General features: G+C 42.7%; 1 protein-coding gene across 1 annotated transcript; it reads left to right on the top strand.

The window, feature by feature from the left end:
* Positions 1–22: 22 nt before the first annotated feature.
* LOC129859577 (cAMP-dependent protein kinase catalytic subunit PRKX-like) lies at positions 23–20,642 on the top strand. Its single transcript, XM_055929505.1, has 8 exons — positions 23–808; positions 3,984–4,152; positions 4,833–5,096; positions 7,257–7,376; positions 13,695–13,790; positions 16,598–16,655; positions 18,213–18,290; positions 18,486–20,642. The coding sequence occupies exons 1-8, from the start codon at positions 643–645 to the stop codon at positions 18,609–18,611; spliced, it is 1,077 nt and encodes a 358-aa protein (XP_055785480.1). The 5' UTR covers positions 23–642; the 3' UTR covers positions 18,612–20,642.
* The last annotated feature ends 2,028 nt before the right edge of the window (positions 20,643–22,670 follow it).

Genomic DNA, 22,670 nt, shown 5'->3' with positions numbered 1-22,670 from the left:
CATTGGTCTGTTTTTTGTCAACACAAAGCATTCCCCACTTCTCCCTTGCCCTGTCTGTGTGTTGTTGAACTGGGTGAGGTTCTACTTACGAACGAAGGAGAGAAGTAAATAATTTAAATGTCTCATATCTTTCTTGCGAGCCAACTAGCTTCCTAGGACGGAAGTTAAGCTAGCGAGACAACACGAGACCCCCTAACTACTCAAGCGGAGGCTCGTACGGAAACGGGCAGTATGAGTTTGTACTTTGACATTAGCTAGCTAACGTTAGTCATTCATTCATTCAGACGCGAGGTGTGGGATGGTTTTCTTTTGTGTTAGCTATAGCCTGATAGCTACTCCGTTTGCTATGGCTAGTTAGCTTCTGCATTTGACAGCAGTGACCGCTCGAGCTACATCATGCGATTCCGCAAGGATACGATCGTCACCTGTTTTCTAGCTATCAAGACAAATAAGATGCTCGCTTGTCCAAGGGAAGTAGCCACATGTGATATAAAACCGTAGTTTGTATTAGGGAATAAGGTGGACACTGATCTTGAGAATTGGCTACTGTAGCCGTCATTGGCTATCTATCCTCGGCGAAACCGGTTTGGTAAAGTGGCTAAAGTGATTGCTAGCATAGCTACATTTGGATGCATAAGGAAAATGGCATCAACAAAGGCAAAGGTTGGGATAATTAATGAAAGCAACTCCATTCGTGAGAGTGCCAAGACCTGCGCGAGCAGTCCCATGTTGTTGGCCGGAGCAGCATCGTTAACATTGAACAACAGGACATACTCACTCGATGACCTGGACACCATTTCCACAGTTGGTAAGTTTAGGCAGCAAGACCGTATGTTACAGTACACACACTGGTGAAACTGGTCTGTCAATCACAGGGCTTCTCACACTATCCTGCCTATCAACTAGGCTATATAGGGCATAAGCTACTACTGGTACATGTGTGGCTCGTGCAGAACAGCACAAGCAATGAAAGCCAAGGCGACTAGGTGATCAGCCATTCCATGGAATATGACATGGTGATATGCTGACCATGAAACATCATTCAACTCTTGAGTCAGAAGAGCTGTCGTGACTCTGTTCGGTCTGCTACTTAATCTGTCAACCGGGAGTGGACAAGGATGTTCTCGGTTTCAGTCAAGCTCACCCATAGGTTAATTGCCCACTCTGTGGCCAATCATTGAGGGATTCATCATCCCACGCGGTTGCTGGGATGGTCAACATTTTCTTGACATGGCATTAGGGGAAATATCTGTGTACATCTCAGGGATCAAGAAAGATTAATGCTTGCATTGCATACATGAAATAACCAGCTTGAGAAGTGAAAGCTGAATGGACGAAACTCTTACTTCCCTCATCAGACTTTTGCTACATTGTAACTCTTTGCACTAGTTTAGAGAGGGCGAGTATATATTTTTTTGTAAAAAGGAACTAGCTATATTAGTAAAGTGAGGTGTCAGATGTTCCTGTTGTTATTGTGAGCAGTGCCCTGTGAATGTCAAAGTTCATGTTTGGTTCTGCTCACTCTTGTCTGGGCATGTATGTCCTTTCACTGCATGGGTAATGTGTCAGCAGACTCAGCTGTTGAACTGTGGTTTTTTCTCCACCTGGGTGGAGTCCTCTGTGGTGAGTCTAAAGCCAGAAACCAAGAATGCTAAAACAACATGCACTACTTCAAGACTGAACACAGGCTACTGATCACGAAAACCACTTCATCTTTTACAGCGCTCTCATATTTGATTCATGACGAGGCGGACACTTGGCTAATAGAGAATTCCCATCTCATTCTAAGCCCACGCGATCAGGGAAAGCATGAAGCTTGAAATCCCCCAGATAAAATCATCCAATTTGCAAAACCTTTTGTTAGATGATGATGATGAGAGGGATTTACTGCTTATGACAAATCAGTTACATGTCTTGACGACTGCTTTTGTCTAATGGTCATTGAAATAATGAGGCACCTGGCTCTCACGTTCGAAGCTTACAGGCATTTTGCCCATCTTTCGTACATATGAAATGTTTTCTGGTGATGAGGCAAAAATGGTGGGTCCTAAGCCTACATCAAGATGCGTGGTCCGCTGGCCAAGTGCATTGAGTAGCATCAGCAAGCTAGGCTCTTATTATTCCAGGTTTGGCCTTGTTCCATCGAATATGTAGTGCCTGTCAAATCAAATCAAAACACAGGCCTATCTAGTTCTGCTCCCACAAAATTAGAACAAGAAACAGTCTGCATTCTATTCAAATACATGTAGCCTAGCATCCAGCAAACCAAGAATCTGACAACACACCTTAGCTGTGGAAATAAGTGTCACTGTTTCTCACTCTAATTGAGTCGATTCAGGTGCGGGGCAAAAATAGGTCAGCTATTTTACCCTTCTTTTCCAAGTGAGCTAGATCTCTGGTTTGTTTCCGTGAAAAATACCTCACGTTGGTGTTGAGAGAAGCATCCATTTTGTGCCATTTGTTATCATATAGCCTAGCTGTTTTTCTTTTTTTTGGAAACACTATTCAGTATTCAGTACACCATGCAAAGTAATCAGTGCAGTATTTGGTGCGTATCACTTTGCCTCAGGCGTTGCTCTATTGGAGAGAAAAGGACAAACCAGGCTTGAGCCACTTGCAGGGGAAAACCTATGTCACATGGCCAAATTAAATCATGGGACATTTCTGGTGGTAATCACTCAATATGATGAAAGTAGTATATACATGCACACAGCTAAAAATGCAACAGGAGCTACAAGATCAGCAGGAAGAAAAATTTCAGTTTGCTGCTTCCACAAGAAGATTAGGCTACTTGAGGGAGCAACACACGGTGATCGGAAAAGGACATTACCATATGTCTTTACTGTGCTGACAGGTACTAGACCTAATCTCTCTAGACAGTTGGCTTCTGCAGCAAGGCTTCCTTCTGAATACAAACAAAATATTGATTGAGCTGTTGTCTAAAAACTACGCACATGTCATTATTAGCTCATTTATAATGAGCAAGGTGCTCACTATGTTTGCCAAAAGATTTTATTTTGCTGTTTTTCGTGCTTTAGTAGTGTAGGCCTGAAGCCTGCTTGTTGGGAATCTCGAGATAAGTAGTACTAGGCCCACGAGGAGAGGACAAAAATCCATAGAATATCCATCTGATTGTGCTGAGTGTACAAGAACGGTTCTGCCTTGAGGCGAAATATTACACCAGCAATGTTTTCAGATATGATAGTGCAGCTGAGCTCAGAGTCAAACCTGACCATTATCTAACCTCTGTCTTATCATATGATGAGTAAAAAGACAAAGGGTTTGGGCTTTGCTTGCTTGCTCCTATTAGATTACCATGGAGACTGAGAACAGGGAAGGACAAAGATCCCTTGTATGAGGTAAGCCCAAACGTGCTAGAAGCCAACATTCCATGACTCTATCGGGGGATTGTGAGTCCATCTCTCTGTTCTCTCTGTTTGTCTACACCCTCTCTCCTTACTCACAGTGAAATATGACTAGGCATAGGGTGTTATTTTGTACTCCTCTTGACCAGGAGATGGGAATAGAGAAACAATTTGAGTCGTTGACCCGAAATAATAAGCTCAGACTTGTAAAAGCGTGAGAAGACAACTCAAGGAATCTTGGACAGTTCTTTCAGATTCAACCTCTTTAATTGATGGAAGGGTTGAAGACATGTCAGAGGTAATTGAATGTCAAAAACATCGCAAATATAGCATTCTGATTTCATGATCTGACTTAACCACAGATCTCTTCTTGATTATCAAATCAAATTGTATTTGTGCCGAATACAACAGGTGTGTAGACCTTACAGTGAAATGCTTTCTTTACAAGCCCTTAACCAACAATGCAGTATTAAGAAAATTAAGTGTTAAGTAAAAAATAATTGTGGTTGATTTAATCTGATAATAATCTGAATTGAACGTTGCTCTATGACATGTGGGTGTGTGTGACAGAGAACTTAACGCCTTGTCTAATGACTGTTCTCTCTCTCGTTGCTTCAGGCACAGGGACCTTTGGCAGGGTGTTCCTGGTGAAAGACAAGAAGAGCAGGGCGTTCTACGCTCTGAAGGCTATGAAGATCCCCGACGTGATCCGGCTGAAGCAGGAGCAGCACGTCCACAACGAGAAGGAAGTCCTGACCGAAGTCAACCACCCCTTCCTCATCAGACTGTGAGTGTCTGATCACCTCAACACCACGTAGCATAAATGGCTATGTTTTGTTAAGTTATGCTATCATAACGTAAAGAGAAGGAAGTCCTGACCGAAGTCAACCTCCCCTTCCTCATCAGACTGTGAGTGTCTGATCACCTCAACACTGCCGCCATCATCAGCCACAGATCTGTTGGAGGTGGATTTAATATACACTACCGTTCAAAAGTTTAGGGTCTCTTAGAAATGTCCTTGTTTTTGAAAGAAAAGCAAAAAAAATGTGTCCATTTAAAATAACATCAAATTGATCAGAAATACAGTGTAGACATTGTTAATGTTGTAAATGACTATTGTAGCTGGAAACGGCAGATTTTTTATGGAATATCTACATAGGCGTACAGAGGCCCACCCCTGTTTTCAAATGGAAAGTTGTGTTCGCTAATCCAAGTTTATCATTTTAAAAGGCAACTTGATAATTAGAAAACACTTTCCACTTTCCACGCCACTTTCCACTTGTCCTCTACAACTGTTTTGACAAGGCCCATGCCACGTACTGTAAGCTGAGCAAACACTGCCCAGACTACCGTGTCGTTTAACTCTCTACATCCAACCACTGTTGCCCGACAAATAATATTTGTGTTTGAATAGAGTCACCTTGTTCAAATGTACCGGTGTGTTTATTTCCTGTTTATACCTTCCAGGTTCTGGACCCACCATGACGATTGTTTACTATACATGCTGATGGACTACGTCCCAGGCGGCGAGCTGTTCAGTTACCTCCGTAGCCGCGGGCGCTTCAGCAACACCACAGGCCTCTTCTACTCCACGGAGATCGTGTGTGCCATCGAGTACCTCCACTCCAAAGAGATCGTCTACCGAGACCTGAAGCCGGAGAATATACTGCTGGACAGCGAGGGACACATCCGCCTCACGGACTTCGGCTTCGCTAAGAAGCTCTCGGACAGGTATGATGCAACGGCGTAGAGTGCAACTTTGTTGTCCGTCGAAACGGAAATGTCTCTTTGGACTGTGTTATTATATTTCCAACCTCCCTGAGACCGCACACACACACACACACACACACACACACACACACACAGAGAGAGAGAAACACACCCTAGAGACTGGAAGCCGCACAGGGTCAGCCGCAGAGCAGCGTCCCGTATGAGCTGTTCGTCCCCACAGGTATCATCTCATCTGGGAGCAGGTGTACTGCACAGCCAGGACATCCTTAATTGTTAGACATTATGCCCCCTAACAAGTCATAACCAGGATATTATTAGACTGCCATGTTAATTGTGGGAATGAATGCTGTTTGTTTTTCTGTCTCATTGTAAGGCTATAACACTTTTAGGAATTGTAGCCATACAGACATATTTGCCTGATTGGTACAGTAGGGATATAGATATCCTTCTGGGAGTTGTAATATTACACGTCCATATAATATTCACAGAATGTATGGAGGGGAATCCTCGCTCTGTCTAAGACGGAATCCCAGAACATGAGGGGAAAAAATGCAACGCTGAGATGAAATTGCCGTTATTTTGTTTTTATATTAGCGTTACAAGCAGCTAGTCCTCTTCGGTAACCTCCGTAAGATTGGAAAGCTGCAGCACTCAGGTTAAAATAGTTTTGTATCTGCAGTGCAGTAGTGTAGTGATACTGCAGTAGCGCTAGTGTTTTGCAGGGAGACTCGCTGTACACAAACCTGACCCACTGACATGTAAACAGAATGGACTGAGATTACATTTTCTCTGGCCGGGAGAGTAAAACAGAGTTTGAGTAGATGTGTCTCTGATGTGCAACTTGTGACCCACTTAAAGAAATGGAAGGCAAAAGAAATTGCCTCGAATGCGGCAAGAGTGTGAAGAACAAATGAATGAGCGAGCTGGCTGCCTTGCCACTGGTGGTGTTCCTCGTGTGTGTGTGTGTGTGTGTGTGTGTGTGTGTGTGTGTGTGTGTGTGTGTGTGTGTGTGTGTGTGTGTGTGTGAGATCAGTTTAGAAGGTGAAACATTATCACACCACACTGTTGATGCTTCCACAGTGCCACCTAGTGGCACAATAGAATGGACCCGCTTTAGGTTCTAGGATGTGCTCAGATGTTACCGGTTTATTAGACTAACTTTCCCAGTCATAGAGCAGCACTATGTCCAGAGAGTACTCTGAGTCTGAGGTAGGTACTGTATGTCTATCTGAAAAAAGGTTGCAATGCGACAAAAAATCTACAATTACAATGCAAGCTGCATTTTCCACATTGCAACCAAAGTGTTCCATTCTCGTTCACTTCAAAATGTATAATAAAGATGGAAATGAAATCAGGGACCTTGAGCCTGCCCCTTAAACAGAGTAACCATTTGCATACAAATGAACCATCACCACGGCAACTGAACAAGAGTTATTTTCCAGGGGGCCATTTTTTTTATACATTTTTTTTATTCAGAACATTAAAACATCTGATAAAAATGATAATTTGTGGTGTCATATTCTGCTCCCCACTTCAGATTCTCTCCCTGGCCTGATCATAGCGATCCAGGGTTTTATATGTCCTCCATACAGTGTTAATCAGCTGTACTATTGAACCAAAGACATTGATCTACCAATAACACAACGAGAACCAATACTTCCAACAAACTAAAGCTCTGTCACTCTGTTGGATTCAAATACCACCCGATAGTACTGTGAGATCAGGCTACACACATTGTATTAGTTATACCATATCAGTGCACATACTACTGTGAGATCAGCCTGCATAGGCTACACTACACCTGACTGAAGGACCAGTCGACTGACAGCTGATACTATTGTGAGAGCAACCTCCATACAGGACACTACTATAAACGGCAGGGTGATTACTTTACAAGACTGGGGTTCTCTTTCACTGCATGTAACAGAAGTCTCCTCTTCTAGGGTAAACTCATTGGAATGTGCAGTGTGTGCTGCGTACAGGGTGACCCTTGGGGAAACCCTAGGCTTAGAAGGGTCATCAGTCAGACCTGATTGGCCACACAGCCAAAATAAACGTTGCATGTTCCCGTGTTCTGTTGTAGTAACGTAACATCTAGAATTGAAATAGTTCAAACTGGTATTGTTTCTCTTTTGTGTGTCTCTCCATCGCTCCATCCAGGACGTGGACTCTGTGTGGAACCCCGGAGTACCTGGCCCCAGAGGTCATCCAGAGCAAAGGTCATGGCCGGGCGGTGGACTGGTGGGCCCTGGGGATCCTCATCTTTGAGATGCTGGCTGGGTGAGTAGTAGTGTCCTGTCCTCTGACTGAATGGGAAGGACTGGTGTTGAGCTGAACACTAGTGGCACGAGTCCTGACTGGGCAGGGGTTTAACTGAATACTGGAATGTCCCCTGACATGGCAGGGTTCAACACCAGGGGGCCCCAGTCCACCAGAGGACAAGATGACTGGGTGTCAGTAGCAGGGTTTGGGGTCAATTTCATTTATATTCAGAAAGTAAACTAACATTCCATTTCTCCTCATTGATTTTAAATAAAAAATATTGGAATCGGAATTTCAGTTTACTTCCTGAATTGAAATAGAATTGACCCCTTCCTAGTGTAGTAGTATGTATGAAGAGTGGCTATCTATCCTCTATGGACAATGGGCTCTTGTCTATGAACATTGGGTAGTATCCAGCAGAATGTCTGTGGCGAGTCAATGGAGAGACAAGTGTGCTGTTATTCAGAGAGTAGACCTCGTGAGGTTACGTCACTCTGTAGTGGGCTTAATTCCAAGACCAGTCTGCCTTTTTGTTTCTGTGATGACAGAGGTGGACGGTCTTAAGGATGAAAGGAAGGTTACAGATTGAAGAAAGGTCAAAGGTAACTTATTCTGACACATTTCCACCTGTGTGTGATCTGTGGAGACCAAGGTTTCGTAAAAACAAACTCTGGTGCCTTAAAGCTAGGCTCTCTCGTCTGAGAACCCCACTCGGTCACTCATTCATTCAAGGCCTACAGAAGCACTGCTGAAATAGGTTTTCTATAGACAGGCCGTAGTTGTACCATAGCGTAACGATGCCGGGCTTGTGTTCCAAATGGCACCCTATTCCCTATGTAGTGCACTACTTTTGAACAGAATCCTGGTCAAACGCAGTGACCTACATAGGGAATAGGGTGCCATTTTGGAACAGAAACAGTGGCGCTGGGCCGTTTAGCTATGGTACATCTGCGGCCTGGTGTCTATAGAAATCCTAATTCAGCAGTGCTTCTGTAGAGTACACTGGCCTTGAATGAATTAATGAATAAATGGCTCGCTGACTGAGTGGATGTCTGCTAGCAACATATAGCATCACTCATGTGGCCGGCTGCTCTTCCGCTCCTCTTTGAGACGAGTGCGGTAAGTTAAATGATTTGTTCTATATAGCCCAGCCTACACATGAGTTAAGCGCTTGCTTTTTGCTTATAATCCACATGCATTTCTGCAGGCGTCACATAGGCTACATATACTAGGCTAAATATGTAGGGCCTAGGCTATGTATGCACTCACTGAACTGTGAGGCGATAAGTGTCTGCCAAGTGCCATATTATTAAGCAATAAGGCACGAGGGGGTGTGGTATATGGCCTATATGGACAATATACCACGGCTAAGGGCTGTTCTTATACACGACGCAACGCGGAAAAAATACATCCCTAGAAATTGAACATGATGCATAAAGATAGAGCAGAAAGTAACAGACCAACAAAAATAAAAAACATTCCTCTTTTGTGTGTGTATATACACACAAAAACAGTTTACCTGCTAAGTTACTATTACCTGCTAAGATACTACCCTTAGCCGTGGTATATTGGCCATATCACAAACACCTGAGGTGCCCTATTGCTGTTATAAACTGGTTACCAACGTAATTAAATCAGTAAAATAAATGTATTGTCATACCCATGGTATACGGTCTGATATACCATGGCTGTCAGCCAATCAGCATTCGGGGCTCGAACCACCCAGTTTATAATATTACATAGACAATGCGTTGGCTCATACAATCCATGGAAGCAAGCGAGAAGGGCTCTGATAGCGTACTGAACATAACACTATCACAGAGGTTCCCAACCAGGGGTACTATGACCCCTGGGGGTACTTTGCCTATCTACAGGGGGTACTTAAGAAGACTCAGGAGACCATAGGCCTACTGGTAAAATGCACATGAGGGGGTAAATCACGTGTATTCCAGCAGAGCAAAATTTAGTTGGTGATGCAGTGGTTCCCAACCTTTTTTTCGATCATGTGAATTAGTCGCCCCTAGAGGGCACTAGTTTTTATGACCTCGGTACAGTACACAGGATGGGTTTGGGTGTATGTTTGTTTTGCTATGGAAATGTAGCATAGCCCTTATCCCCAGAGTGGGTCAAAAAGAAATATCTGACATTTGACTTCATATCTACGCCTTTTGAATAAAATCAAAGTTGATAGGCTTAGAATGTTAATTTTATTAAATATTTGTTGTATTTTACATATTGATTAAATCTATATGAATATAGAAACGTGCGACTGGACAAGAGTGGTAGTGAAGTTGTCAGTGAATCAGGGGTCTTTCTGTACGTGCCTCTTCACCTCACCCTAGTCTTTTCATGTGCCAGTGGAGAAATGTGACCTTCTCCATAGCATTCGTCACACCGGCCTTTGAAGTGTGCGCACACACTCAGCGCTCCTGGAGACAAAAGCTCCCTTCAGAACAACACGCCCTAAAGGTTGACTGCCGCGTAACCGTTTTGTCAAAGGTCCTGTAGCTTCCGTAGTGGAAGAATGTAGAGTGGGGGCTTCTGAAAGTTACGTGGTGTGGTAGGTTTACACACTCAGTCATCCATCGGCCCCAGGGTCCTGACTTCTGGGAATAATCATGACGAGGTCACCTGTGCACTGAGCTCCACACACACTCAGTCCAGCCCGCCTGTATCTTACACACACACACACCGACACACATACTAACACACACCGACACACATAGACAGTCCAGTAGGCTTGTATCATCCTGTATCTAATCCTGCCTGGAGGGGGAGCCTGCTCTCCTTAATGACAACCGCCCTGTCTTTGTGTGTGGTCCTCCCTCCCTCCCACTCACATCACAACATCTTATCTGGTCAATGTAGCCTATTCCAGTTCCATGCGAACCGGAAACCGTTTTAATTTCTCAACTTATAGGCCTAACTGTTTTTCTACAATATATGGAAGAGGGATTTTCTTGAGAGTACTCTTGTCCATTCTTGCTGTAGCTGTGCTAGTGTAACGGATGTGAAATGGCTAGCTAGTTAGCGGGTACGCGCTAGTAGCATTTCAATCAGTTACGTCACTTGCTCTGAGACTTAAGTAGTGTTGCCCCTTGCTCTGCAAGGGCCGTGGCCTTTGTGGAGTGATGGGTAACCCGTTGTTGATGTGTGCAGAAGGTCCCTGGTTCGCGCCCGTGTTGGGGCGAGGGGACGACGTAAAGTTTATACTGTTACACTAGTTTAAATCTACTCCTAAACACATAGGCCTACTCCGACATACAGACGATCCTAACGCCTACTGCTAAACATGTTAGTAGTTCCCTGTTTTGTTTGATCCTGTTTTCACCATGTCCTCCAACCGTTCCTCTCCCCATCCTCCTCCCTGTGGAATCTTGGCGACACCTCCGGTGTTACGTAAGCCGTAGGTTACTGTTACATAAGAGGAGCCAAGTCTCTAGGCTCTCACTATCCATCACCGGGGACCTAGACTAATCTACCGGCAGGCTGGCGGGGGTACCTGGGGGAGTGGGGTGGTAGCCTGGGGGGGGGGGGGGGGGGGGAGTCTGCACTTGGCCTCCCTCCCTCTCTACCATCCAGTAAGGTGAGGACCCATCAAGATAGCAGCTCACTGTTGATTCATCCTTTGTCTCCCCTCGTATTCTACCAACGCCCAGGCTCTTCCTCTTTCCCCCCCCCCCCCTCCCTTCTGCTCTGACATTCACTGTAGAGACATGTCCCTGCTTAAGACATTACATTCCCCTTGGCAACGAGCTTCTCTGAAGGACTTCTCTGAAGTTCACCTTTGATCGTTGGTAATATGTCTTATCTGGCTTTCGTCTGACCGTCTTACTTCAATGAATCTATGACACAATTCTCTCAGACCTTTATGTAACAATTGCTTAACACTATGGGCTACTGTATGTTTAAGCTTAAACTCTATTGGACCAGGTCCGCTACTGGAGCAGTACGGAGAACTGAAAACCACACAACTGAATAATTTCGTAAAAGAATGCCGGCTTGTATAAATAAAAATACTTACAAAAAAATGAATCACCTTGAGTAAATATTGATATGTGAAATTTGTACGATGAGCTCAATATGAATGAAATGCATCAATAGTACAATAGACTTAGATATCGGCCATACATCCTGGCTATAGTTTACTAGGGCCCACCCAACTCTATCTTAATCTGACGGTCACTCAGATTTCATTGTTCAATAGAAATAAAATAAACATGAATCCACAGAAAAACACAACCCAATTCACAAATACCGACTTATAAACCACTATGACATGGAATCAAATGTGAGTGACTGTGCCAATCAGAGTGTAGCATCTGCTTATAACAATCCCACTGCAATGTATGATGCAATGATGTCTTGCAAGAGAAATCCTACCACACCATAGTTGGCGGTGCAAATTCGGTGTTCTCCAAGGAAAAGAAATCTTCGCATGCAAATCGTCTTGTTGATGTCCTGGGTTCGGGCGGCTCGCCATCCTTGGTGGAACTGAATCCATACAACAACAAAAAAAAAAGCCTGACCAAATCCTGGCGTCAATCTTTCCCTCCATCCCTTCACAGCATGTTTGTATAGATAGGTGAGTGATAATATCCAGTTCTCTCTTTTTAGTTCAGTTTCATACAACTTCTCAACAATTTGAAACGTAGTTGATCTTCCATGGAATGGCGGTAGTTCTTCACGTTCTAGCTCTTTTTTTATTTTATCAACTGGTGTATAACGTGAGGTTAGGAGAGGGACTAAGAGAATATTGAGTTTTGATAGGCTCACAATAAACTGCTCGCCATGCAGCTTCTGGCAGCTGATTTGTAATAGCTGTCAACTTAAACATAGCAAGATAGTATAATGTGTTTGATTACTAGTAACGATAGGTTTTCTACATTAGTTGGCCTGCGTTACGTTTGGTCTGTGTTACACATCAAAACAGCCTCCAGGCCCCCATTCCACGGGCAGAGGTTTCCGACTCCTTTTTGACTGGCTCAGCTCGACAGCCCCTGTGACAAACTGGTGTGATTATCCGGCTGTCTGCTGCATGTGTAATGTATTTAGCTAGGCTGGCCTGGCCCATTTATGTAACGCAGCCTGCACGGTTAATGGCTTGTCCAGGTTGGAGCAGTGCTGGGGAAGCATTCACCATTAAACCATCAGAGTCACCAGAATGCAGCTGATTTGGTCTGAGGAGCTACAGCTCTGTACTACACAGAGACACGTAGGCGAGTGTGTTCATACATGTGCGCAGACACACCACACACACACACAGGGTCAAACGGCACACACAGGTCACCAGATGAGTTATTTAAACTGTAGGGTCATGTGTTTCACTGCTTTATGTTGTCGTGCACTTTAGTGCAGCCCTTTCAATTTTCTGTTTATAGCTAGGTTTCCATCCGTCAAAAAATCTGAATAAAAATAATATGTGCATTTTACCACCACAGATGTGTTTCCATCAAATTGATTTGTTGCGGATAAAAAGCTGTGAGTGGTGACGTAGGACATATCAAAATAACTTTTGCGGTTAAATTCACATGTACCGAAAAATAAATACAGGTAAATGGGTTTCCATCTCATTTTCAACTCTACTGATGGTTTTGTCACAAAAAAAATGTTACGTTTTATATAGCAAATGTGCCCACTCTGGTCTTGACAGCTGGGCTCTAGTCAACGGCTCACAGATGGCGGGTAGGCAACAAAATGATGAGATTGTAATGGACAAAAAAGAGATTATTTGTCAAATAGCAGCCAAGCATCACCACCCTGTGAAGTTCATAATAACTTACTTCATCTGTAACCTAGTAAACTGCATGCTTTCCCATGCCGTAGTAGGAGGACATTTCAACATTTTACATAATTTAGCAGATGCTCTTTAGCAGGCCATCCAGAGTGACTTATAGTAGTGGGTACATACATTTTCATACTGGACCTGGGAATCGAACCCACAGCCCTGCCGTTGCAAGCGCCAGACTCTACCAACTGAGCCACACGGGACCACACAAAATATCAACGTGTGACACGTGTGTCAATATTTGCGCATAAATGCATTTCTCGCCCAATCAATTTAACAGACACATCTTGTATAGCGTATTTTGCTTGGCGGACATTTAGAAAGTTTACCGACAAATTTGCCGTTTCCATCAAGCCCGTCGTGACATTTTAATCTGACGTACTTGACTCGCATAAATAGGTTGGATGGAAACCTGGCTTTTGATGCTATTTTTAACCTGGTGATTTAATTTTATAATTTTTTATAACCTTTTTGAAGGAGTTTGCAAGTAATCACCGGTTGAGGAGAGATGACTGTTTTCTGACATGTTCTTTTATTTTTCCCTCCAGGTACCCACCGTTTTTTGATGACAATCCTTTTGGTATTTATCAGAAGATCCTCGCCGGGAAGCTGGAATTCCCGCGGCATCTGGATTTCTATGTAAAGTAGGTCGTACATACACACACACACAAACACATACACACACACACACACCCAGGCACACACCCAAGCACAGGGGATTGTGCGTGATATAATGGAGGGAAAGTACCCAAAGTCTACCACTACCTCGGCACAAATGTATTCCATTATGATACATAATATACGATAAGCCGTCTTATATCATTTCAACTTGAGAGGAGAATTTATGGATGTTGTTTTTCACATCACATTTCAATCAGATTTTTAGATTTAGGTCTTGGCATGCAGGAAACAAAATGTTCCTGAGATAAGTCCTTCTCCAGACTGTAATTGGAAACAACCGCATCTACCACCACACTCTCTCTACCCATAACAAACAGTGTGTTTTGGAAATGCATTATTACCAATAATCATGAGTAGGGCCTGACAATTGGAATTTGTCAGAGGTGTATTGTGAATACCTTTAGTTGTGTATGTGCATCTGGGAATGTACTAAATCCTATATTTAACCTATCTCTCTAGTGTGTGTGTGTGTGTGTGTGTGTGTGTGTGTGTGTGTGTGTGCGTGAGACCGTGTGTGTGCCTGCCCACGCACGCAGACAACGGATCTACGTGTGTGTGCTAACGGCTGCATCACACAACGCCAACATCCTCCCAAACGACCGGGTCAATTAGCCTCCCATGCAGCAGATGAAGAGCTAGCTACGCTGAATGTGGGGTGTGGGCCCTCACTAATGACACACCCTGCTGAGTTGGAACTCGTCCTTTTAAACCCATCACAACCGTCACACTGCTCCTCAGAACAGCTGGGGGTTGGAGTAATGTGAGGAGATTACCAGCTTTAGGAGGAGAGGGCCTGGGACGCACTCAATCAGCCCTGACACACTGTCCCAACCGGATACCTGGGAGAGGCCACACACACACACACACACACACACACACACACACACACACACACACACACACACACACACACACACACACACACTCCCACTGCTACGTAACTCACTAACAATAGAGCCCCCAAACACTTAAGCCGTCTATCTTTTGGCCACCAAAAGAATATTTTTTAATATTCCCTCCAGCTATGTCATTGTCACTTTGACCCACTCCCATCCATCCATCAGAACTGATGGGTAGAACCTGAGGCAGAGTTGCGTGCCTCTGGCTCTGGCTGTGTTTGTCTGTCCATTGCAGTAACTCTTTTCTATCGCAGAGACGATAAGACGTGTTACAGTATTACTGAACAGGTGTAAGACCAACTTATTGTAAAGTGTTATATGCCATTTTAAATATGCTGTATTTAGTAACGACACTGTACAGGGCTTTCTGCATAGAAAATAATTGGGGGCGGCAAAGTGTTTTTTCAGGCCGCCTTAATCCAAACAGAAAGAAAGATACAAAGTGTTTTCAATGTAAACTTAAACGACTAAAACCAGATATGAACTATGAAGAAAAGATAATGGACCTATGTATTTTTAAATAAGAGGACTGTCGACTAACAATCACCCAAATAAAAACGAGAGAGTCAGGGGGAAATCAAAAAGCAATGCATTCAGGAGTATTTTTGTCATGGCGTGGGGCCCCCATTTCATTTTGTTATAATGTTTGAGTCACTCAGATAGCATAAGTCATGGCAAAATGTGTAGATTTGCAGGAAATGCGCTTTAAAACTGCAACAAAACAAAGGATCTCCGCCACAAGGCAAAATGTGTAGAATTCAAAAAAAATTGTTGGTCGGTGACTTCACCATTGGCCTTTCCCACCACCTAAGCCCCATTTTGATCCCCAAAAAAAGCCCTGCTGTATGGTGTATTTCCATAGAAATGTACAGTGACATTGTTTGTCGCTTGCATATTGCATAAGATAGAATTGTCTCAGATTGGGCAATCAATTGGGGTTAAGGAAAGTTGTATTTCCCCTCAACGTTTTTATTTAACCAGGAAAAAAACATTGATGTTAGAAATGTCTTTTGTGATGGAGACCTAGCGAGAGGTCAGCAGGAAGTAGCCAGTGTGTACATACCATTACAATGGTCAGTGACATTTTCTTTTAATCATTGCTTTAAACTCTGATTAAAGTCTTTAAAGTCTTTTGTAGTTCGTTCCAGGACCAAGGAGTATTATAGGAGTAGGATTGTTTCCCCATTTCAGTCCTTGCCCTAGGAACTGTAGAAGAGGGCACTGAATGAGAGCGGAGGCTGTCGGATTGTGAAGTTGTTGTTAGTTGGGAGGGTTTAAGACGCTAATATGCAGACTGTCGATAATCGGATAGTATATTTACGTCTGTGCTGGCATCTCGTCGGTTGTGAGATATACATCCACTTTATTGAAAGCTCACTCTGTCAGCGCCGGCCGCATATCAACGGAAAACTTACACTGTCATTTTAAAGACAAATTCTTCCCTAAAGTATGCCTACTCCAGCATCTTCATAGTTGTGAAAAGTTTCACTTTAAAACCTGTCCCTTTCCCTCAATTAAAATAGAGGGAGTGAAAGAGCGAGAGAGATGTTTCTGTCAGGATGCACCTCACATATATATATATATATATATATATATACACACACACACACACACACACACGCAGGATGTACTGCTCTGTTACCCCATGGCATCTTTATGAGTCCGTCAGGTTATCTGTTGTTCCAATGGCCAAGCTCCTCCATCTTGTTGTCAGCTTTTGGATGGAAACGGACTTCTTGGCTTCTGACTGAAACTGCAGACCTGCAGTAAATCTGCTGTCTGAACACACACACACCCTGCTGTCTGGAGATGGATTGTTAGTGCGAACTCATTGTAACTCTCTCTCTGACTGTCTTTCTATTGTTTTCCAGAGATCTCATCAAGAAGTTCCTCGTCATTGACCGAGCCAGGAGGTTAGGCAATATGAAGGTGAGTTTCAAGATCAAATCATTATTGGGATTTGATTTCAGAAATGTTTATTGTCCCAGGCTATACTAAAACATTACATGAGAACAGATACACAGTACTAATTAAACAGAATTTCAAGTATTTTGTTCACTCGGCAGGTTGTGGAGTGAGTCTTTTGCAGTTTGACGTCACGCTCTCAACACTGAGACGGAAAAGGAAAAGGCCTAGGAAGTGACTGAATGTCTGCATTTGGTTCCAATTAGCTGGATACATAGAGGAAGTTGTTGTAGAGGTAGTTTGCACCGTTAAAGGGGTGGGAGGGGGTTTAGGGTGGATCACAGGAAAAAAAACGTATTTCCCCTTCCTATGCACTGTCAGTAAGTCAGTTTAGTAGTTATTCACATGGGGTGTCGGTTCATTACTTAGTCCTGCCATTTCAGCATAACTGGGCATTCTATGCAAATATGAATTATATCTTGTTGAAAAGATGCCCCCTTTGGTAGCCAGGATGTCCACTGTAGTAGTAGTAGGAGTGAAGCCAGTATGCACAAGCCATCTGCACAGGAAATGTATAGGAGGCAACAGAGAAGCTGTGTTTGCACAGTGAGAAATGGAGTCTCCCTCCACAATGAACACAGTCTCTTGGTAACGCCATATTCCCTTTTTATAGTGCACTACCTTTGAACAGGGCCCATAGGGCTCTGGCCGAAAGTAGTGCACTATGTAGGGAATAGGGTTCCGTTTGGGACGCTGTGTCACTCAGTGGAGTGGTCTGTAATTCCTCTCGCGTGGAATAATTTATTTTTACACCACTGTGATGAATTGGCTCTCCGTCATAACAGCAGGGATTTTATTTTTGAACTGCACAATGCTGCCCATTCTACCAGACACTGAGCGGTCCAAAGTAGGCGCCGTGCACATCTTAACTCTCATGGCGAACTGATTGTTCCTTGTTTGCTTGCCACCGTTGTGTGCAGTATGTATGTATGCCCCAGGAACACTGCAGGCCTGGTTTGTACTCATCCACCTAAGATGGAAAGACGGTGTGAAAGGGAAAAAAAACGTGTATTTATCTGTTTCAGACTTCTAGTCCCTCTAGTCTACCGACATTTTATGATTCATTCATTGGAATCATGTATGTATCTGGCACTGGCGTTCAATCGAAGGATGATGTCTGAGTGTTTTGAATTACACTGTTCAAAGGCATAAGAGTCAATGTGGGAGTATATGAAGGCTCTTTTCAATAAAACAACTGTCGGTAAGCACAATGATTAAATAAACATAATTCAGCACACAGTCTGTTATTGACTTGTGCCTCAAAGAGGTTTCTGAGGAAAATGTGCTAGTTAGCTGACTAGCTAGCTGACTCATGGAGTGGTCTAGCCACACACTCGCAGTATACAGGGTGAATCAACACAGACACCGCAAAGTGTTTAGAAAGAATGACGTGTTTTGCTCTAATTATTATTATTTCAAACCGTTTATTCCAGACGAGAAGAACGTTATTTATCCTGATTCCAGATTGTGTCGAATAGACCGCCCACAGGCGGCTCTGATGCACAATGTCTTCTCTTGCAGAACGGAGCAGACGATGTGAAAAAGCACAGATGGTTCAAGTCTATAGACTGGGATGGTGTACCTCTGAGAAAACTGAAGGTCTGTCACACTGGCTATGTTACACATGCAATCATCCAGACACATCAATGGGAACACTCGTAAAGCATACCCTTTATTTTCAGCATATACTGTTTTCATTAAACTCACCATTTAGAGTTGATATACTTGTTTTTTTTTAACACCTGCTTTTTAGCTCTTTGATGTATTCAGCGTCACATTTTTTTGTTCCCTCAGCCACCCATAGTTCCCAAGGTGTCCCACGAAGGTGACACGTCTAACTTTGATGCCTACCCTGAGGACGAGTGGAAGAAAGATGCACCTGTGCCTGCAAAGGATTTAGAAATCTTCAAGAACTTCTAAAAAAAAAAAAAAGGCGGAAGTAACGGCAGAAATACTTCGAAAAACATATAGGTCTTGTAGAGAAAGACTTAAAAACTTTTAGATCTTGGAAAAAAGGGAGTCCAACTTCTAGATGTTGAAAAAATATAGAAAGACTTCTGGATCTTGCTGAATAACAGAAAGGCTGGTAAATCATCTGAGATGTCACCATTGTGTGGTCAGCAAGAGAACTTCTAAGCTTCCAAGTCCCAGAACTTTATCTTGCTTGAAGACATTGAAGTGTTCCACATTGGGTGAAAGAGCAGGACAGCATTGACCTAAAAATAACTAAAAGCATCATCATATCACCACAATATTTATCTATCATTAATTTATTTTTGTTTGAAAAAGTTTTTTTTCCACTTAACTAAAACCTCAATCCTCTGTCCTCAGTTTCTCTGAGCCTTCTCCTGTTATGCAAAAAATAAAATGATGGTCCTCTTTGAACCAAAGGACATTGTTACTGAAATGAATATGTTTAAAATGCAATAATCAGGAATTTTATATTTTGTTGGGCCAAAAAGGTTCCAGTTATCTTTGTTGGACCTTGTGGGACTCAACCAACCGAGCAAAGCTTATGATCCAAAAAATGATCACGCATACAGTAGACTCAGTATTGAGCTGTACAGTAAATGGAATTTAGATATGTGGTCACTATATCCTTAGTAGATTGTACAGGATATTTGTCAATGAGAAAGTAGCAAACTTGTACAGGAACGTACTACAATATCATGCCAAGCAAGCTTTGAAATATCATTTTGTTGACTGGCCGCGAGTCAAATAGGCTGTTAAACTTGTCATTTTGAGCTGTAAGTACTTGGCTAACTATCGGCCAGACTTCCGTGCATGTGTGCATCAAGGCCAGACCAGAAAACGCTTGTAAAAGGTGCCTTTAGATGTGACATACTGTATGTCTTCTTCTTTTCTCCTGACAAGCTAGTGGTACTTCTTCAACTTTATTCATATCACACACACTGTTTATACTTGAGCTGTGCTGTTGAAAACATTGACTGTTAATAATAATATACGTGGAATAATTGTTGTGTGGAAGAAGTGTAGCTAGTTGCTGTATGTGGATTCGGGTTTCTCCCGTCTTTTTCTTCCGTCCACTTTGTCCTATTTTGCTGTTCACGCAATAACAAAAAATGTCCCTGTATATTGACTGGTATGTCTATCTTTCTCTAGGTCTCTTTCACATACTATAAAGAACTGTAGAATACAGATCTCCAGCTGGTTTCATGTATAGCCAAGCAGGAAGTAGTCTCAGCAAGATGCTTGGCCATCTGCTTCAGGCAGCCAATAAACTCTTGTCTTCTCTCCACCAATCATATCACTGGCCAGTAGAAAGCACATCATGACTCCACATCATAGTACAATCACAAACTGTCTCTCACACTTACTTAGTAACACTTAAGTCATTTGTGTCAATTTTAGTCAACTTAAATTATTTGAATTGTTCAATTCGATTGCTTGTATGTAATGTTTTATGTAGTTTTCTTAATTACCAATTATGAAACAATACTCAGTGTGAGTTTACACCAAACGGACCGAATAATTAGGACTTTTAGTCAATGCATGTATTGTTTTTTTTGCATCTTTTTTGTGTATCTAGGGAAATTGTGTGTATCTAGGGATATAACTGTATCTAGGGAAATTGTGTGTATCTAGGGATCTAAGTGTGTATCTAGGGAATTTGCTTTACAATCCTCAGCCTTTTGCCTTTTTTTAAGATGTTTTTTTTTTATATGTATTAGCAAAAAGAAAACGAATATGAAAGAAGAAATACTGTACTTTTAGGTCAATCCAAGCATATGATATTTTATACCCAATACCATTTTACCAATGCCTTTTGTCAAAGTGTATACATTTTTTTGAATTATTATTTAACAGCCTACCTTACAAACTTTGTATGGCCTTTTCATATTGTTAATGTTGCAGGACTGTATTTAACTTCTTGAGATACTGTTTAAAAGATCCACACAACCAGGATTAAAAACACCTCCTATCCACTGACTCAACAACTGATTCTCTTTCCTCTCAGAAGTGTGGTTATATTATATTGTAATGTATTAAGCGTTAACAATTTGGTTATTGCTAAACTTTACTTTCTGATAGGCGAGGTAGAATTGTCTCCATATTGCTTACATCTATGTAATCGTTTCAGATGTATCAGTACTTGGGGTGGTAGGAGCCAGGGTTAGATTTGTAACTCAGCATAGGATGTGATTTTCTATTTCCACATTGGTTTTGTATGTACTGTAGGTGACATGTAAGTGATGTGACTGACGGTTGTCTGGTTAGCCAAACGCTATTCGAGTATCAAAACCTTTCAGCTTCTCTATGATTCAATAGCTCTTAGCTGGCCTTAGAAGTATTAGCTACCACTATTTCAGACAAATTAACTTTCTGAGTGTTTCTGTCGGTTGGTAATTTGTCTACAAGTTCACCGGCCTAGTCTGTATCTCCCCAACATTGTAATTGAGTTGTGTGTGTGCAAGAACACTTTAAACCGCACAGCAGTCATCGATTATGGAGCTTCATTATCCCCTCTCTTAAAGGCTCTCATTCATCCAAATTAATCTAAAAAGGTATCATTTCAAGGAAGTAATTAGTGTTAACAGTGGAAAGTGGCTCGTGTTGTCTGGACCTCCTTGTGTTGCATGACATCCAAGGCTGCTCCAGAGACGCAGAGTGGAGCAGCCTCGGTAATAACTGACTAATGAATCCCTTATGATCAGAGAGACTCCACTGAGACTCTGCGGCTGTTTTTCAAATGGCACCCTATTCCCTGTATAGTGCACTACTTTTGATCAGGGCCCGCCCATAGGGCTTGGGTCAAGAGTAGTGCACTATAAAGAGAATAGGGTGCCAATTGAGAGACTGACACTCTTTCCCTGACATCCCAGGAAAGCTGTGTGTGTTCCTCAGTGAATATCACATCTTCTACCCGCTGCACAGTGCAGCTCGTGTCCTGTTCTTTTCTGTAATGGACGTGTGAAGATGTTTGTACATCTGTGTTTACCATTTATGTTTCTGTGTTGTTCAGCAGATGCTAACGGAGACTCATGTTTGACTGGGGAGAGGGGATCCAGTCGACCACAGCGACTCAACCATATCACAGTCTTACCATAGACACCCATAAGGCATTGAAGGAAATGAACTCTCTCTCTGAATCATTACGAATGATTGAGAATAAGTTAATTGAATTAAACCCTTACAAAAACGATTACATTCAGAAAATGTCAATTCAAACCTTAGGACAATAAGTGCTGTGAGGTACCTCTGCTCTGTCATTGATACAATGCTAGAGCTCTAACACACTTTAGTGTTAACCTCTCACCTCGGGGCGGTCGTAAACAGGAGCCCCGCCTGGACGCCTGACCACCAAGTAAAAGACTAGAGTCTCCTCAGAGCATTCCCCACCCACCCCTTAATGACAAGCAGAGGTCCTTTCTGATGACACTTTAAACACTGTTGTTATGTCAGATTGTCAACGGCACCTGTCATCAGTTTAGCATTGCCTTGTGACACTACCTTGTTGAGAGGTTCTAACAAGTACATGTACCCTCCTCAACGCTGTACTTGAGTTAACCACTGAATGAACGCATCAAGAAGACTAGGTCTTGTGTCTCTGGTGTTAGCAGCCTACAGGCGGTGCACTCACTATGACTTTAGGGTGGCTGCTAGGTCTCCTATTGGTGGATGAATGCAGAGTCAGCCAGTTGTGAAAGAATACCTGAGACGGAGGACTGAGCTAGCAAATGACCTTAATTACAGGGGTCTTTTATTAGTGGGAGCACGGAGCAGGAACCACTTTAATTTGAGAGGGAGCGTATGTCTGGGCCAATAGCCGAGCGGTTAATGGCCTAAGAAGGGTCTGAATTTGAATTACATGACATATGTTCCCTACAAGCATTCACCACCCAGGTAGTATCACTATTCAGAGGTTGGTGGATTAAAAAAAACTGAACAAAAATATAAACTCAACATGCAACAATTTCTAAGATTTTCATGAGTTACAGTTCATATAAGGAATTCAGT

This window comes from Salvelinus fontinalis, chromosome 7, assembly GCF_029448725.1.
Source record: "Salvelinus fontinalis isolate EN_2023a chromosome 7, ASM2944872v1, whole genome shotgun sequence".
Classification (NCBI taxonomy): domain Eukaryota; kingdom Metazoa; phylum Chordata; class Actinopteri; order Salmoniformes; family Salmonidae; genus Salvelinus; species Salvelinus fontinalis.
Note: the sequence above shows the minus strand (reverse complement) of the source record. Positions and strands in the feature narration are given on the sequence as shown.